Source organism: Leucoraja erinacea, chromosome 2, assembly GCF_028641065.1.
Source record: "Leucoraja erinacea ecotype New England chromosome 2, Leri_hhj_1, whole genome shotgun sequence".
In the NCBI taxonomy this organism is placed as follows: Eukaryota; Metazoa; Chordata; class Chondrichthyes; order Rajiformes; family Rajidae; genus Leucoraja; species Leucoraja erinaceus.
Genome location: NC_073378.1, coordinates 97,649,684 through 97,669,722, shown reverse-complemented (window position 1 = coordinate 97,669,722; position 20,039 = coordinate 97,649,684). Strand labels below are relative to the sequence as shown.

The 20,039-nt window shown below is 42.3% G+C and overlaps 1 protein-coding gene across 3 annotated transcripts in view; it reads right to left on the bottom strand.

Annotated features, from left to right (window-relative positions):
• Positions 1 to 20,039, bottom strand: part of crppa (CDP-L-ribitol pyrophosphorylase A) — a 230,206-nt gene that overhangs the window by 52,844 nt on the left and 157,323 nt on the right. Inside the window, exon 10 of one of the 3 annotated variants that reach the window (XM_055661847.1) lies at positions 62 to 135. The exons of the other annotated variants lie outside the window; for them this stretch is intronic. Within the exon in view, the coding sequence (XP_055517822.1) occupies positions 85 to 135 (51 nt within the window). The 3' untranslated portion in view covers positions 62 to 84. The remainder of the gene's footprint in view (positions 1 to 61; positions 136 to 20,039) is intronic. 3 annotated transcript variants of the gene reach the window in all.

Sequence of the window (20,039 nt, the reverse complement as noted above, 5' to 3'; positions counted from 1 at the left end):
TGATATTCTTTTCATCTTAAAGCCTCATGTTTTCCCACAATTACCCTAAACGTCCACCTACTTGACCATTTGTTCAACTTGTCTTTATTCCTTCCCAGGCTCATTACTTATCCGTAAGACCATCAGCTTGATAACCTAGAAAAGATCAGATTATTCCTATTTTGTTTCAAGTCCTTTAACCAATTTGCTTTCCATTGTAATTCATTGCTCCCTATGCATCCCTATTTACAGAACATTATAGAAAATACCTTATCAAATGCCTTTCAAATATGCAGATATATTACAACCACTTTACGTATTAGTTACAACCAATATATACTTTGTAGAATCATGTTGACTGCTAATCATTCTCTGATTTCACACATGCTCTATTAATTGATCTTTAATGTTATCTAAGAAGTGCTGATTATACAACTCTCTACAATGCATGTTGTGTACACATGAAGGGCCAAATAACTCCTCTATGAAGCATCGTCTATAGTTCAAATGATACAACTACATAAAGAAGCTTTTTCAACATCATCGCTGAGCCAATGTTTGGAAGGAATGTCCAATTAGTCTCACATTCCTGCTCTTGAGCTCTTTCAAATGTCCCCTTTTCAAGTGTGTATGCAATTCTTTAATAATGAATCTACCGACAACACCTTTTAAGGTTATACATTTCAGTGAAAATAATTTGGTTCAAAGCTAGTGTAAAAGGTTAGTCAATTAGTAAAAGGAAAAAATTAAATGAGATGAGAAGAACTTTTTTCATACAGAGAGTGGTGAATCTCTGGAACTCTCTACCGCAGAGGGTAGTCGAGGCCAGTTCATTGGCTATATTTACGAGGGAGTTAGATGTGGCCCTTGTGGCTAAGGGGATCAGAGGGTATGGAGAGAAGGCAGGTACGGGATACTGAGTTGGATGATCAGCCATGATCATATTGAATGGCGGTGCAGGCTCGAAGGGCCAAATGGCCTACTCCTGCACCTAATTTCTATGTTTCTAGGTTCTGAAACAATGTGCTCTCGTCAAAGGCTCTCGTCAAATTTTTCAGTGCCGCCGGTATTTAGATACCTATCAAAATGTTTATTATCCAGCCTTTAATGACATACGTACAGAGCAGCACCAACTCGCTCCCAACTAATAGAGAGTGTTGTTTACTTGCTGATGGCAGCATGAATGTTTTCTAGGGGCATAAAGTGTTTTTGGAAAAGAATCTTGCGAAGATGGTGGACCACATCAACTGCAAGACAGAAACTTTCTGTTCAAGAAGGTCCACAAGACAAGACAAGACAAGACAAGACAAGACAAGACACATTTATTATCACATGTACCAATTGGTACAGTGAAAATTGTGGTCACCATACAGCCATACGAATAAAAAAAGAGCACAGAACACGATAGTCTTTATCATAGACACCTCCAAAGCAGAATCAAAGTTTTCCACTTTGTGGGAAGACACCAAAGTTCAGTCATCCTCCTCTGTTGTCCTGTTGTTCACCCGTAGTCGGGGGGCTCCCAAACCCCTCGCTGTCACCGCTACGGGCGGTCGGATGTTCAGATCAGCTCGCCGGATGATGGAACTCCAAAGTCGGAACGGAAGGACTTCCTCAGCGGCTTGGACTTCCAAATCAGCCACTTCCTACCGGAGACCACGGCTCCCTTCTGGGCCACAGCCAGTCAGGCTGTGCTGCCTGGCTACTTCCAGTCAGGAAGCTGCAAGATATGTCACTGCAAGTACATGAGTGCAGTCTATGAATGCTTGTATGGTTTGAGGAGCCTGATATGTGGGCAAACATATTAACACAGCTTGTTATATTGTTACAATTGAAACTGGGTTATGGCATCTTCTCAGATCTTGGATTTTTGGGTCTATACTGCGTATAGACCTTCACTGCATCCACTTTCCTGCCTGTAAGAGACATTGGAGATATCAGGACGGTGCAGTGTCACAGCAGTAGAGCAGCAGAGATCCAGGTTCAATCCTGACGACGAGTGCTTGTCTAGATGGAGGTTGCATGTTCTCCCTGTGAAGATGGAGGTTGTATGTTCTCCCTGTGATCTGCGTAGGTTTTCTCCGGTTTTCTTCCAAAGTACATATATGTTTGTAGACTAATTGCCTTGGGAAAATTGTAAATTGTCCCTATCCTGTATGTAGGATAGTGTTAGTGTGCAGGGATCACTGGTCGACGCGGGCTTGGTGGGCCGAAGGATCTGTTTCTGTGCTGTATCTCTATACTAAATCTATATTACTAAAAGTCTGATCTTGACCGCTTCCTGTTGTTCTGTTTATTGATTTTAGAAAAAACGCTGCCACTTACGGCTCTGATTTTTGGCCATCTTACTTAGAGTCCCCCTCCGCTGTACAGGACAAGAGGATTTTTCCCATCGATGAAAAATAAAAGAGTTATTAATGTTTTAAAAATGTTGAGATTCTCTCTCCTGAAGGCCGCGCCCCTTCCGGAGGGACTATAAAAGTACCTCAGTCAATCTCTGCAAGATGGGGGAGCGAGAGGGTGAAATCTCTCAGTCTGAGCTGTGAACAACACTGAACACATTTCTACTAAACTGTGAGTGTGGTTTTACTGACCTTGAGTGCCCTTAATGTGGTTTGAAAATGAAAATGTGGTTGGTTTGAAATAAAGCACAGCAAATGGTTGTTGGTGGTGGTTGGTTTGAAATAAAGCACAGCAAATGGTTGTTGGTGGTGGTTGATTTGAAATGGCAAATGATTAAAAGTCTTGACAAGTCCTGACTTGACAACTTCCTGTTTGCACTATATATTGATTTTAGATAAAACGCTAACACTTAGGGCTGTGTTTTTTGGCCATCTTACTCAGTCCCCCTCCGCTCATCAGGTGCAAAGGATTCTTCGATCAATGAAAAATAAAAGTGTTATTAGTGTTTAAAAAATGTTGAAAATCTCTCTCCTGTCAATCATACCATGAAGGCCACGCCCATTCTGGTGGGTGGGGGAGGGATTATAAAACCCAGAAGTATGGGTGTGGCTAATTCTCTGCAAGATGGGGGAAGGAGTAGTCACAACTCTGTCTGAGCTGTGAATCAACTGAACACACTTATTGCCTACTGAACTGTGAGTGTGGTGTTCTTGTGGTGTTTTGTGTGGTTTTATGGTGGTTTCAGCCTGCTTGAAATGGTAGGAAACTGCATTTGAATTTGGTGGCCTTGCACCCTGCTTGAAGTGGCGTGAAACTGCACTTGAAATTGGTGGCCTTGCACCCTGCTTGAAGTGGCATGAAACTGCATTTGAATTTGGTGGCCTTGCACCCTGCTTGAAGTGGCATGAAACTGCACTTGAATTTGGTGGCCTTGCACCCTGCTTGAAGTGGCATGAAACTGCACTTGAATTTGGTGGCTGCACTTGAATTTGGTGGCCTTGCACTCTGCTTGAAGTGGCATGAAACTGCACTTGAATTTGGTGGCCTTGCACCCTGCTTGAAGTGGCATGAAACTGCACTTGAGTTTGGTGGCCTTGCACCCTGCTTGAAGTGGCATGAAACTGCACTTGAATTTGGTGGCCTTGCACCCTGCTTGAAGTGGCATGAAACTGCACTTGAATTTGGTGGCCTTGCACCCTGCTTGAAGTGGCATGAAACTGCACTTGAGTTTGGTGGCCTTGCACCCTGCTTGAAGTGGCAAGAAACTGCACTTGAATTTGGTGGCTATGCACCCTGCTTGAAATGGTAGGAAACTGCATTTGAATTTGGTGGTCTTGCACCTTGCTTGAAATGGAATTTCAAGGAATAGCCGTGAGTCAACTGCCAGCCCATCAGACGTGAGTGAGCTGCCAGCACATCAGGCTTGAGTGACTGAGCTGCCACCCCAAGAATCCATTTGGCCCTCAATATCCATGCTAGCCCTCTGGAACCAGTCCCTTCAGCTCACAACACCCATATTAGGAGTATTGGATTTGGTGGAGAGGTGGAATATTGCGTTGGGCAGCCCTCCCTTGTGAACATGAGACTCAACGGGCCCCACTTAGTTAGTTAAAACTAAAATTTGCCTATTTGTAATTTCATATCCTTGTGCTATGTCAATGGCATCTTGGATAGTCAGTTAATCATCCCTTCCAATGAGAGACTTCTGGACCTCTTTGTAGAATGTTCCCCATATGAGTTGGTCAAACACTCTGTCACTGAGAAGATGTCACACTCAGTTTCAACTGTAAAGAGCCTGTCCCACTATGGCGACCTAATTTCTGAGTTTAGAAGAGATTGCGCTTGCCACAAACTCGCAGCATGGTCAACACGTGGTCGTGGAAGGTCACTGTAACTCTCCTTCATGCTTGAGAGAAGTTCCAGCATACTCGCAGCCTCAGTTTGGTTGAGGAAAAATCTTCAGCATGTTGAAAAATTTTCCGGAGTAAAAATTGGTCGGCATGGTTCTTTTGAACTCGTAGTGCAATGGTAGTGGGGTCGCTATGTAGTTATAGGTGCTCGAGGTAGCCGTAGGCAATCTCCTTTGCTGACCGGGCATTTTAATTGGCTCATTGGGGGAAAAAACGTAAGCCCGAGTTTTCAGAACTAAGAAAAAACGACCGGTAATGTTAAATGCCCGCTAAACTTTATTAAAAGTTGTCTGGCTTCTTAAAAGTGCCTCCACTCCTTCTCCCCCCCCCCTCGCTCTTTTAATGCCAGCCGTCTTCTACCTTCCTGTTCATCGTGGGTGTGAATGTCAGACAGCCCTCCCCCCCCCCCCTTTCCCTGGCCCCCCGCCTTTATCCAGAGAACCGGCCTCCACTGCCCTCTGAGGCAGAGAATTCCACAGACTCACAACGCTCTTTGAAAAAAAGTGTTTCCTCGTCTCCGTTATAAATGGCTTACCCCTTATAAAGGCCAACATGCCATTTGCTTTCTTCACTGCCTGATGTACCTGCATGCTTACTTTCATTGATTGATGAACAAGGACCCCCAGATTCCGTTGTACTTCCCCTTTTCCCAACTTGACACCAATTAGATAGTAATCTGCCTTCCAGTTTTTGCTTCCAAAGTGGATAACCTCACATTTATCCACATTAAACTGCACCTGCCATGCATGCAGTTTCGATCCCAACAGCACCCATCGTCGTGATCAAACCCGGGAATCCAGCGCTGCATTCGCTGTCAGGCAGCAATTCTACTGCTGCGCCACTGTGCCACCCTTAAGTGCTGGCGTTCGGGGTGATTGCTGGTCGGCTCGAACTTTCTAGGCCGAAGGGGCTGTTTCCACACTGTAGCTAAAATAAAGTCTAAAGACGATGTAAAATTATGTTATCCACTATGCATCAATGCAGTTTTCCACTTTTCAAGATTTTTTTGGTAATTGTGCAAATAATTTCAAGCCCCACAAATGTTGAGGAAACAATAATACTGATAACATAAGAAACCAAAATGTAATTATGGAATCTGTGTTGTTCAGCTTATCTTTTAATTCCTGTTTAGCTTGCACAGACTTCAGGATGCAATCATGAAAACCAGCTAGACGAGGAATGAAAGATCAGGAAAGCAACATAAGGAACATGTGTCATACAAGAGAGCAAGGAGAAAGTTATTATTTTTGTGTAAAACTAATTTAGATTTAACAAACATTTACAATGAGTTTCAGGAAGTTATGAGTTACAATGAGTTACCCGCTCACCAGGAAGTGAGCGGGTAAGATCATCTCTGACCCCTCTCACCCTGGCCACAAACTCTTTGAAGCACTTCCCGCTGGAAGGCGACTCCGGTCTGTCGAAAGCTGCAACAGCCAGACATAAAAACAGCTTTTTTCCACGAGTAGTAGCTCGACTCAATAACCAAAAGTCTGCAGCCTAATTTTGCTCTGGTATTTTATTTCATTCACATGTTTAAACTATATTATTTCATTCACATGTTACCATATTTCGTCCTACTACTTGCGAGCGGAGCACCAAGGCAAATTCCTTGTATGTGTACATACTTGGCTAATAAACACTTATTCATTCATTCATTCTCCAGCTCTGTGATCAATCAAGACTGACAGGGGGCTTATTTTCTATGTATTCATTCAGCAATAAAAATTATTTCCATACTATCAGATTGATGAAAAGTTCAATCTATTCCTCTCGAATCCTCCACATCTCAGGTTGCCGCTCTGCCTTCTCCACTCCAAGGACAACAAGCACAGCCGACCCACCCTCTTCTCATACTTGAATAATTCCAAATAGAATTTATTTAGTGATTTTTTCAAGAAGGGTAGCAGGAGTAAGCCATGTACTTACAGCCCAGCGATTTGTATGTCAGTGGTAGAGAAGGTACTGGAACAAAATTCTGAGGGAGAGAATTATTGATCACTTGGAAAGGCTGGGCCTGATCCAAGATGGCCATCATGGCTTTGTCAAGGGCAGATTTTGTTTAATTAATATGACTGCATTTTTTGAGGAGATATCAAAGTGTATTGAAAAGGGCAGTATAGTAGATACATTCACTTGGATTTCAGTAAGGCCTTCCATTTTGTCCCACATGGGAGACTGATCCCAAAGGTCAAGCTGATAAATTGGATACAAAATTGGCTTGGTGGTACAAAACAGAGGATGATTGAGGACGGTTGCATTTGTGATTGGAAGCCTGAGATTTTAATGCAGGGGCTATGATGAGTAATTTGCACGAGACAAAAATATATTGATCATTTGGGCAGCACAATGGCAGTGGAAATTTAATCCTTAAGTCTGAAGTGATACATTTTGGGAGATCAAATAAGGGTCGGACAATCACAAAAAATGGTAGACTCAAGGGAATAATGAGAATAACAAAGTATGTGTCCGTCCAAACTTCCCAGAAGGCAGCACAATGGGCCAACAGGATGGTAATGAAGACATATGTGGTGCTGACCTTCAGTAGGTGGGGCAAAGATTATAAGAGCTGGGAATTTCTGGTAAAGCTTTACAAAGCACTGACAAGGCTGTTTTGGGGTAATTGTGTGCAGATTTATTTGTGGTATAGAAAGGACCTGGTTATTTTGGTGAAGGTTCAGAAGAGAGTCAGGATTTTCCTTGGGATGGACTGTCTCAGTTATATGGAGAGGCTGAATAAACCGGATTTCTAGGACTGGGGATCTGATAGAAGTGGACACAATTTTTATAGGTATTGAGAGGGCAAGTAGTAAATGTTTCCCATGGCAGAACCATCTGTAACCATGGGATTAAGGTGCGCAGTAAAACATTTGGAGGGAATACAAGAGACTTTTGTTTTCACCCAGAGGGTGACTGGAATTTGTGATGCTCTCCCTGACAGGATGATAACGACAGCGACATTCGCAACATTTAAGTATCGAGACGAACACATGGATTGCTGAGGCATAGAAGACTACAGTGCAAGTGCTGAGAAATAGAATTAGTATAGATGAATAATTAATGGTCAGAATGAACAGGGTGGACTGAAAGGCCTGTTTCTGCATTGTTTGACACAATAACCCTAAATATCATGTTCTTGGGAGTAATACTCGGTTCAAACACGTACATGCCAGAACACATACTATTTAAAGAAATAAAGGCACATTTGTCCTTGGCAAATTAATGATGTTCAATCATTAATCTAATGAACTACCACCGATGTTATTTCATTGATTTACATAAAACGTAACTAATATAGGGTTGATGCAAAAAAAGTAGTTCACTCAGTTCAATGCAGCAGAACATTTGTGTGGTGAGCCACAAACTTTAACTGGATATAAAAATGACAACTATATAAAAAATCTGGAATCATAAAGCTTGTGTCAAGTTCACATTTTTTGAAGGATAATTATAAGTTTCAGTGAAAAACTGTAGTTCATCTCTTTTGAATATGGAGACACTGGTCTCCAATGATCTTCAGGGCACATTCCACTGTCTCTTATGCCTAAATCAATTAAAGATTAATAGTCAAACGTTATTACGAGCAGGTAGTAATTAGTGGACTTCTTCCACGGCAAGTTTTGATTTAAAAACAGAATCTTTTTAAAATGCACATTAGCCTGGGGTGGAGGGGAGGGGTTGTGGGATGTTGGCGGCAGGAAATAGCTGTCTAATTAATGACCCTGATGGTTGTAGTTAGCAACAAAAAAAAAATGGAATATTAAAAGTCAGATCACAACATTCCCGCAAACCAATCTATGCTCTCTAAACTCTTGTGTAGTTGACATGCTTCAACCCATTATCCAGTGGTTTGGAAAAGAATGAATAGAGGCTTGTCTGTTTTTGGCATCACGTATGGCCTCTCCTCTTTCATTCACTCCAGTCTACATCTTTAATTGTAGCGTTAATCTTAAATCCTGATGGAGATATGAGCCTAAAGTTTCAAGGAGTGGGGTGTGGGATTCCCTGCCCACTTCTCTGGGATGTCAATAGACAATAGGCGCAGGAGTAGGCCATTCGGCCCTTCGATGATGCCACCCTAAATGCTGGAGCAAGTACAATATTCAGAGTCGATGTGAACATCTGCCGCAGTGATAAGGGTCACTCCCCACAGAGAAGGCAGAAACCAGGACTGCACTCTGCCTCTTCAATAAGGAGCCTGAAGGAAAATTTGTGCCAAAAAAATATTTATTTTCCAGAAAATTAAAGCATAACGATATGATGTTGATTCCTTTTTTTCCCAATAAGATGATGAAAATAATCTATGTCGACTTTCAGATTTTGGGGATTCATCCCAAGTTTGCCTGATCTTAAAGCCCAATTTCTTTTTTGTGCAAATGGTAGAAAGGTAGAAACACTGTGGATAAGAGCTTCAACGGACTGCAACACCTGCTGAAATTGGTGTGTCAAAGCTGGACCATGACAATGAGTTCTACTCTGAGTAATTGTGATCACACTCTGGAAATGTAATGTTATTACTCTAACATACAATATTTTGCACATGGGTATTTTTCTCTTTGCACTACTTTTGTACCACTCTATGTCTTGATTGTACTCATGAATAGCAAATAATTGTTTTCACTACATCTCAGTACATGGTACAAGAATAAACTAATACCAATACACTGCTTTTATCTACGTTTCTGCATCAGGTAGTACACAGTAGTGTGCACAGTACTACTACACTGTCTTTTTACTACAGTTAGATCACATTTGTAGTATTGTGTGTAGTTCTGGTCATTACAGGGAGATGTGGAGGCTTTGGAGAGGAAGAAGAAGAGATTTATAAATTTGCTGCCTGGATTAGTGGGTATTTGAAAGAAGAGGTTGGACAAATGGATTGTTTTCTCTGGAGCATCAGAAGCTAAGGAGAGACATGATGCAGGCACATAAAATTGTGAGAGGCATAGATATGGTAGTCAGTCAGAACCTTTTTCCCAGAGAGCATCGAATTAATGTCAGAGTTGTGAAGTTTAAAGGAGATATGCAGGGGGGGAAAGTTTCCTTTTATAGAGAGTGGTGGGTGACTGGAACACGCTGCTAGGGGTGATGGTGAAGACAGATATGAGACTTTTGGATAGGCATTTAAGAGACTTTTGGATAGGCACATGAATATGCAGGGAATGCTGTGATATTGATCATGTGCAGACAGAGGAAGTAGTTCAATTGGCCATCATGTTCGGCTCAGACATTGTAGGCCTAAGGTCCTGTTCCTGTGCTATACCATTCTATGTTATCTAATGGAGAGATTAGAGAGCCAAATGGGAAAACATATTCCAATGCATTGTTTGTGAATTCAATGCAAGTGCTAACATGACGTGGGTGTCAGTTAGATTTTATGAAGTCACACTCATGCTATCGGCAATTAATGCATTTGGATGGAAAAATCTCACCAGACCAGCCAAACTCCCTAAAAGCCCAGGATTTGCACTTCTGACTTCCGACACTGAGCACCAGAAGTGTGAGCTCATTAAGTGTATTCTAAAGTGTGAAGCAATTAAAGTAAAGGCCTGCCAAAAGATAAAATCGCACATGATTCACGGTTTAATTATATAACCCTCCTATAGTTTTGATAACATTTTTCTATTCCCAAGAATAATTGCAATTTCGGTGTGAGTTTGAACCACAAATGTATACAAGATCGCACCCTGGAACCATGGGTAGATGATAAATAGGTTGACTGCACAGCAGAAGGAAAATAGAAGAAAACAGGAATGGAAAATGTAAAATGAAACAGGCAAAATATGCAGCGAGGAGCTGCGGACGCTGGTTTAAAACGAAGATAGACATAAAAAGCTCAGTGGGTCAGGCAGCGTCACTGGATAAAAGTACATCTGAAGAAGAGTCTACATCCAAAAAGTCACCTATTCCTTTTCTCCAGAGATGCTGCCTGATCTGCTGAGTTACCCCAGCTATTTATTTTTGTCCAAAGAAACAGGCTGTCATGCCGACAGCATCCTTGTCTACAACAGATGTCAATGTTCTGTGTCATGGTCCTTCAACAGAATGGGGTGGCGGGGGGCGGCGAAGGAAGACGAGGTAGCTTGCTCATAGAATCAAATCAAAGGGAATGGCAGTGGCAGTGAGGAGCACAGCTAAAAGGCAAACCGATCAGTTTGCTTCAGGGATCTGACCTGCTGAGACGTTCCAGCATATTCCATTTTAATTTCAGAATTTTTCACTTCTTTGTTCTGATTTCTACCTGCGGTTGAATAAATGTTTGGTACTTAAACGTAAACCAGGAAAAGAAAGGATGAATTCGCTTTCTAACACATAGAGAGCCAAATAATATGTGAACAGTTGAGAAAGCAAAGCAAGAGGATCGTGGATGACTTGAAAATGCATTAAAAATAGGTCTAAAGTTTAAACCAACAAAAGGCAGAGCCACAAGGAACTGCAGATACTGGAATTCTGCATAGAAAATAAAATGCTAGGGTAACTCATCGGATCAGGCAACATTTCCGGAGGACGTGGATGGTACCATTTTGTGTTGGGCTCCTTTTTAAGACTCTGAAGAAGAGTTTAGACCCAAACAATCATCTCTCCGCGTCCTCCGGAGCTGCCAGGTGACTCTCTGAGTTGCTGCATCACTTTGTTTTCTTTGAAAGCAGGGGGACCTCGTAAATTAAAGCAGATACATTCTGGATACTTATTTCAAGCTGTGTTCAGAAGGGAATAGACAAATCTTTGGAATAGTCAGTCTCTTTGCTTGGGCTTGGAGGCAAAAGCCGTACAAGTGTAGTCCAATGTGAGTTCTAATCAGTTAAGGGATTCTCTGCAAATGGTGGAGTTGCTGCCTTACAACACCAGAGACCTGGTTCGATCTTGACCACGGGTGCTGTCTGTACGGAGTTTATATGTTCTCACCGTGACCACCATCATTTTCTCTGGATGCTTCTGTTTCCTCCAACACTCCAAAGACGTATTCTTCAATTACGGGGAGAAAAAATGAGGTGCGAAGGTAAGCTAGCCAAGAATACAAAGGAGGATAGTAAAAGCTTCTTTAGGTATGTGAAGAGGAAAACATTAGTTAAGACCAAAGTTGGACCATTGAAGACTGAAAAAGGTGAATTTATTATGGGGAACAAGGAAATGGCAGACAAGTTGAACAGGTACTTTGGATCCGTCTTCACTAAGGAGGACACAAACAAACTCCCTGGTGTACTAGTGGCCAGAGGATCTAGGGTGACAGAGGAACTGGAGGAAATGCACATTAGGCAGGAAATGATGTTGGGTAGACTGATGGGACTGAAGACTGATAAATCCCCAGGGCCAGATATGTCTGCATCCTAGGGTACTTAAAGAGGTGGCTCTGGAAATCGTGGACACATTGGTAATAATTTTTCAATGTTCTATAGATTCAGGATCAGTTCCTGTGGATTGGAGGGTAGCTAATGTTATCCTACTTTTTAAGAAAGGCGGGAGAGAGAAAACAGGGAATTATAGACCTGTTAGCCTGACATCGGTGGTGGGGAAGATGCTGGAGTTAATTATAAAATAAGAAATAGCGGCACATTTGGAAAGCAGTAACAGGATCGGTCTGAGTCAGCATGGATTTACGAAGTCATGCTTGACTAATCTTCTGGAATTTTTTGAGGATGTATCTAGGAAAATTGATATGGGGAAGCCAGTGGATGTAGTGTACCTGGACTTTCAGAAAGCATTTGATAAGGTCCCACATAGGAGATTAGTGGGCAAAATTAGAGCACATGGTATTGGGGGTAGAGTGCTGACATGGATAGAAAATTGGTTGGCAGACAGGAAACAAAGAGTAGGGATTATCGGGTCCCTTTCAGAACGGCAGGCAGTGACGAGTGGGGTACCGCAAGACTCGGTGCTGGGACCACAGCTATTTACAATATAAATTAATGATCTAGATGAAGGGATTAAAAGTAACATTCGCAAATTTGCAGATGACACAGAGCTGGATGGCAGTGTGAACTGTGAAGAGGATGCTATGAGGATGCAGGGTGAACAGGTTGGGCGAGTGGGCAGGTGCATGGCAGATGCAGTTTAATGTAGATAAATGTGAGGTTATCCACTTTGGTGGCAAAAAACAGGAAGGCAGATTACTATCTAAATGGTGTCAAGGGACAGGCGGGGAGCGGTCAATGCCTTACCGGGTCGCCGTGCAGAAAAAGGGGCGCCGGTTGTAGCTCCGACCCCGGCAAGTACAAAATGTCAGGATCTGGGGGGGGGGCAATGCCTTACCGGGTCCTTGTTCATTAGTCACTGAAAATAAGCATGCAGGTTAAGCAGGCAGTGAAGAAAGTGAACGGCATGTTGGCCTTCATAACAAGAGGAGTTGAGTATAAGAGCAAAGAGGTCGTTCTGCAGTTGTACAGGGGGTACTAGTGGGACCACACCTGGAGTATTGTGTGCAGTTTTGGTCTCCAAATCTGAGGTAGGACATTCTTACTATTGAGGGAGTGCAGTGTAGGTTCACCCGGTTAATTCCCGGGATGGCGGGACTGTCATATGTTGATAGAATGGAGCGGCTGGGCTTGTATACTCTGGAATTTAGAAGGATAAGAGGGAATCTTATTGAAATATATAAGATTATTAAGGGTTTGGACACGCTAGAGGCAGGAAACATGTTCCCAATGTTGGGGGAGTCCAGCACCAGGGGTCACAGTTTGTAAATTGTAAATTGTCCCTTGTGTGTGTAGGATAATGTTAGTGTCCGGGGATCGCTGGCCAGCACGGACTCAGTGGGCCGAAGGCCCTGTTTCTTTCCTGCATCTCTAAACTAAAACTAGTCCTCAACATTCTCACATTTCAGACGCAATGTTGGACATGATAGTCTATCTATGCAGACACTACAGGGGGAATTCTCCATAGCTGGGATGGAAAGAAACTCCCTGTCACTATTCCGATCGATGTTACTAACATTTGTTACTTGAAATCAAATCTGAACTAAAGTGGTAATTGAATAGAACTAATGACAAGAACAGGTGGTATCTTACTTCAGTGGGATACTGTCACTGCCCTCATACTTAAAACACATTCCTAAAGAAAACTTTGAGACTGGAAAAACCAGGATGGCACAGTGGTGCAGCGATCGAATTGCTGCCTTACAGTGCCAGAGACCTGAGTTCAATCCTGAATGTTGATTGGTTATGCATGTCAATCAATCATATATAAATTAGCATCACTAACCCCACCCCACTGTAACGTTTATACTAACACTTGCTTCCGGCACTGCTCAGTTCGAGCAGCAGTTAGGATGTTCTGACAACTAATCATCCTCTATGCTGTTAAAGTCTATATGCTGAATTAAAGATGACTTTGGATCTCATAGTGTGTATGACTCCCGTTTACACTCCTGTTTACACTGACCAATAGTGCTGTTTGTACAGAGTTTGTACTTTCTCCCCATGACCTGCGTGGGTTTTCTCTGGGTGCTCCATTTTCCTCCCACACTCCAAAGACGTACGGGTTTGTCGGTTAATTGGCTTCGGTAAAATTGTAAATTGACCTTGGTGTGTGTAGGATAGTATTAGTGTACAGGGTTTGCTGGTCGGCGCGGACTCTGTGGGACGAAGGGCCTGTTTCTGTGCTGTGTCTCTGAACTAAACTAAACACTCTGGTGATTGTTGAAATTGTGGGTGAGCTCAGTATCTTTTAGGCTCAGTAACACCATGGCAGTGAAGTGGGACTGACAGGGTAGCTGAAGTCTGGCACAGACATGATGGCGGGATGACATCTTAATGATGCTAGGAATGTTTTTGTACAAATTATAGTCTTTAGAAGGATCCTGGAGTAGATACTACACATGCCTTTTCTCTTCTGTTTCTCCTTTCATATCTAATGTGGTTAAGAAATTAAGTAATGCGGTGACTCAGCAACTTTCTTCTTGTTTTATTGCAGAGTGCAGATTCTGAACCAGCATGGTGCCTGGAACTGAACCCCTCCCTGTGGTGACCATAAACACGGAGGTAGAATTCTACCTTCCGTAACTAATGCAGACCTGCACCAGTTTCATAGTATGCTTCCATGAATCAGTGTCCCTTGCTAGGCTTTGAGCAATCAGCACCTGTAGGAAAATCTGCGGGCAACGTGCCCGTAATTGTTTGATCCATACCACCTGCTTTGGAACTTCCCAGCATCCTGGAGCTCACGGGCTTTTACTGTGAGACCTTGTGCAGGACTCTCTGCTGTTCCCCGTGATGGGTTTATATGTGGTATTGGCTATTTTCATTAAATCCGCCAACCAATTTGTTTGCATCACACACCGATATCCCTGTAATGAACGGGTGTAGTTTCCTTAGATAAGTTCATGATAGGCCGGAAAAGTTATTTTCACTTCATAATTATTAAAGGGAAAAAAAAGGTTGGAAATAAAAAAAAGCATGCCACAGATAGCTGCTAGCTCAAGAAAATCAAAAGGTTAGCAGCACAGATGTAATCAACATTATCAATGAAAATAAATGGCTTCCTTCAAGCTCTGCATATCCAGCATTTTCCATTTTGCCTTCTCGTCCTTTGCTGAACTTTTGTTTGTCAGTCACGATGCAGAAGAAGGGGCAGCAAAGATGACCTCAACCCATACTCAGATCGGCACATCAGATTCCTTCCACCCTATATAACAAGGGCAACCTTAAAAAAAAGTCTTTACCTCAGCATGTCAGGCAGCATCTCTGGAGAAACGGAATCAAGACCATTCCTCAGACTGAAGAGTCAGGGCAGGCTGAAGAAAGGTCTCGGCCCAAAACAACACCTATTCATTTTCTCCAGAGATGCTGCCTGGTCCACTGAGATACTCCAGCTTTTTGTGTCTATCTGTGGCTTTAACCAGCATCTGCAGTTCATTCCTCCACAAATGTCTTTACCTTGCAGGTTCATTCCCAACTATTCTGATGAAAATGTGACAATTCTCTCATTTACTGCTTTTACTTCAGAGCATCCCCTTGTTAGTCGGGCTAATTTTACCTAACTGGAGGCATATACACAATTCACTTACAGTGCCAGGCCCCAGATAGGCGGCAGCCTCATCTTAGCCACTGCAAAGCAACCCAGCACAGAAAAATGTACAAATGATCTTTTATAGCGTCATTTATATTTTCATTCTGACTATAAAACATTTAAAAGTTGTGTGAATTTACACTTTTTCATCATTTGGTTTCTGACAAGTAATAACCTGTCACAAAATTACTTCATGTCTGTAAAATCCTAACAATGAACAGATATAAAAAATTCAGAGAGAATTTTGCCATTTAGTCAATAAAGGTTACCTAGAAACAATCTACGTATGTCATTGCAGACAATATACAGTTTACTCAGTTAGAGCCTATTGATAATATATATTGATCAAGATACTCCAAGGTGTTTCTCTGATGTGTTTCAGTGCTGTGCAGAAAGAAAATTGGCTATTTCTAAATAGAACATAATTGAATGCGACCTGGATTGATTTGTTTCAATCCAGAAATATGAGCAGGCACATATGGTCAGTAGTTGCACTTACAGTGGTGATGCTGTTTCCTTATTAATTGCACCTACGCCAATGTTGTTCCTGTGTTAAGCTCCCTCAGGGTTTTGCCTGGGAAATTAGGTCACGATCTTCTAAGGTGCACCTGACATCGGGACTCTCAGAAGAGCCGTGACATAATCCCTGCACACGTCATACTCGAGGTGAGAAAATTATTGCACAGTGCCCCATCATCTCACTCCATCCAGCTCATCAATCTCACATTACATTCAATGACCCATCTCTCAACACTTCCAAGCCTCCCTCCCCATCAACTAACTCACTGCCTGATATTTACTTAATTGAAGGTAGACACAAAATGCTGGAGTAACTCAGTGGGACAGGCAGCATCTCTGGAGAAAAGGAATGGGTGATGTTTCGGGTCGAGGCTGAAGAAGGGTCTCGACCTGAAACTTCACCCATTCCTTCTTTCCATAGATGCTGCCTGTCCCACTGAGTTACTCCAGCATTTTGTGTTGACCTTTGATTTAAACCAGCATCTGTAGTTCTTTCCAAACACATTAACTTCATTAATTTCATTTATGACCTTTATTTAGGGTGGCATGGTGGCGCTGCGGTAGAGTTGCTGCCTTACAGCGAATGCAGTGCCGCAGACCAGGGTTCGATCCTGAGTCTGTACGGAGTTTGTACGTTCTCCCCATGACCTGCGTGGGTTTTCTCCGAGATGTTCGGTTTCCTCCTACACTCCAAAGTCGTACAGGTATGTAGGTTAATTGGCTTGGTAAATGAAAAAATGGGTATAGGATAGTGTTGATGTGCGGGGATCGCTGGTCAGCATGGACCCGGTGAGTCGAAAGGGCCTGTTTCCGTTCTGTATCTACTCTAAACTAAACATGACCACTCTACCCAGGAGACACATCCACTCCCACCCAACTGATTGCTTCTCCACTCCAACGCAGACTCTACAATCACTTCCCACCCCTTTGGTTCTGACGCTGATCAATCCTAAATCTGGACTTCTGACCTTTTAGCCCTACGCCCAAATAAACCTCGCTCCCCAAATGTCCAAAACCTGTTGAACCTTTAATTTCCAAATCCAAGACATGTCCAGACAGCAAGGCTATAATCCATCCTTTGATCAAGGTTCCAACTTCACTCTTCATTTGATCTCCTCTCTCTCAAGATTTCCTGACCCCGATCACTCAAAGACTTACACAATGCCTTCCTCATTCACTCACTCTGCAATAGCATAGCTTGCACAGGAAAGTGTAAAGGCCATTCATTAGCACCAACCTGATCTCAGTAATTGGTAATTTTTTGATGGAAGAGGTCCGTAGTCATTTATGTGCCCTGACCATTTAGTGCTCCGTTCTAGCAAAATGGTATTTCTAAATTATTATGTATAAAAATGCAAGGATAAAAATATCTCCAACTGAAATAATCCATGTAAAATATAACAAGTATTTTCACTGCACCACTGGTAAAGTAAGAAAGGTTTTGAGCTCAGAAAATCTATTTTATTAATATTTTAATTTGTATATATAAATGTTTTCTAAAACGTTGAGAAGTGTGGAAATGATCTACTTTATTACGAGTAGATGTGATCCACAATCTGCTTAAATAGTCTGGCAACACATGAAGAGGCCGCTTGTGAAGGTAGCTTCATGGAACCTGAGCCCAACATGCAGTCAACATATTCAGCACAAGGAGCAAAAGAAAGACATCTAAACCTGCGTAGTTTCCGTTAAGAATTGTTCAATGGCATATTAAAGCTTCCTCAAATTAAGCTTTTAAAGCTATGTTTGTAAAAACAAATAATTTTTCATAATACAAAACATAATGCAAAGAATGTCAATGAATTTCGATGTCTCTGTACTGTACACTGACAATGACAATTAAAATTGAATCTGAATCTGAATGAAGATATGTCTTTCAAAAACTGTAGTTTTAAACATAAACAATCATAGTTATTCCACCATTTAAGGAAGATTTTTGTCCTTTCAGAAAATCTCGTATAATGATATTGGGGCTACTGATACCTTGCCAACACATTGGCAGGAACATAGAATGCACAAGTGATTAGGAATTGAATCAACATTTCAACCCATGATCAATTTTTGAACTTTCTTCTGTAAGTCTTGCTATGTGATGGGTGCAACTAAAACATGTTCTCCTTGAAATTAACCCCAGAAATGAGAGGAGAGCGGAGGGAAATGCATCCTGACGAATTGTGTACACAGTCACATTATTTCAACAGTGGTTAGTGAACATCCATTGTCATCCTCTGATCCCCTTTAAAGCGCCTTCCTCTCTTCTTAAATGTATGGGCCTCCTGTGTTTTATAGCCCACCAATAGGAAAAGATTTTGACCATCCACCTAATCTGTGCCTTTTATAATTTTATATACCTCTATCAGCTCAATCAACTTCCTTCCTGGGAAAACAAGTACATAACTATAATCCAGACAATATCCTGGTGTAATTCTCCTGTGCAATCTCATCCTTCCTATACTGTTAACAAACAGAATCAAACACAATGCACCTAGTGCAGTCTAACCAGTAAATTGAAACATAATATCCCAACTCTTGCATTCTATGGCCTGACCTATAAAAGCAAACATGTAATATGTCATGTTTAAGAAGGAACTGCAGATGCTGGAAAATCGAAGGTAGACAAAAATGCTAGAGAAACTCAGTGGGTGAGGCAGCATCTATGGAGCGAAAGAAAAAGGCAATGTTTCGCGTCGAAACCCTTCTTCATCTTCTTCACCTTAATGACCAATGTTGCCACTTTCACAGAACAGTGGACTTAGATTGTGTAGGAAGGCATTGCAGGTGCTGGTTTACGTTTGCCGAAGCATAACCCATTCCTTCTATCCAGTGATGCTGCCTGGCCCGCTGAGTAAATGCAGCATTTTGGGTCTAGCTTTGGTGTAAATCAGCACCTGCAGTATCTTGGTCCCTTGGTCTTTCTATTCATCAAGATCCCTTCGTCCCCTGCCACTGACTGTGCATGTTCTACCCCCATATGGTGACAAAATGGATCACCTTGCACTTTTCGGGATTCAATTCCATTTGCTAATACTTCATCAATTTTCTAACTGTCCTTTATCCTGCGAGAAGCTGGTTTCCACAACACTACTGATTTTCAAGCCATCCGCAAATGTACCAATCATACCATCTCCTACATTCACATCGAATTTTGTGTGATATCCCAGCAGGGGTGTCCGTGGGTCTTACTGGATTGCTGGATTGTGATCTGGGAATCGGAGACACAGAGCAAATTCAACTTCCCAACTTTCCCTCCGCTGACCCATCCTAATCGCTCCACCCCCCACCCCACTCCTTCAGTACCAGCCTTCCCACCACCACAGCCAATGTTCCACCACTCTTGCAGAAATCCTGTCCACGCTACAGATGAGAACACTTTGACAGTCAGAAAGGTTGCAGGTCCAGTTTTACGGTCTCTCAAAGTTGTTAAATATTGAATGTTAATTTAGTTTAGTTTAGATCCACATGGAAACAGGCCCTTTGGCCCAACGAGTTTGTGCCAACCAGCGATCCCCGCACACCAACACTATCTTACACTCACGAGGGACAATTTACAATTAAACCAAGCCAATTAGCCTATCAACTTGTACATCTTTGGAATGTGGGAGGAAACCAGAGAAAACCCACATAGCGGGGCCGTACATCGCACGGCGCGGCCTTAATGGCAGTGGGACTTTCCATCGCCCGCCTGGAGTTTCAACATCGGGGAAAATGGTGCAGGGGAGAGAGAAATACTTTGCCTTACATCACAGTGAGGAAGAAATTCACTGTGATGGATGTTTGTGTGAATTGAATTGTTTGTGTGTCTTGTATTACTTTGTTTCAATGGCTGTAGAAACGGAGTTTCGTTTGAGCCTCACTGAGGTTCAAATGACATGGAATAAATATTGTATTGTATTGTATAGATCACAGGGAGAATGTACAAACTCCGTACAGACAAGCATCGGGATCAAGATCGAACCCGGGTTTCTGGCACTGCAAGACAGCAACTCTACCACTGCGCCACAATCTAATGTTGCTGAATCACCCTGAATTAAAATAATTTAAAAATATATTACTACAAACACAAATAAATAAATTAAAAGGAACTTACTTAGATCTTACCATTCTACCCCACAGCTGTAAAATCGCCTTTCACAAGAACAGGCTTGTGCATCTGCGGCAGTTTCTACTGACAGATCCCCAGTATAAGTGCAGGCAAATCCAGCATGTTAGTGCCCAGAGGTTGGA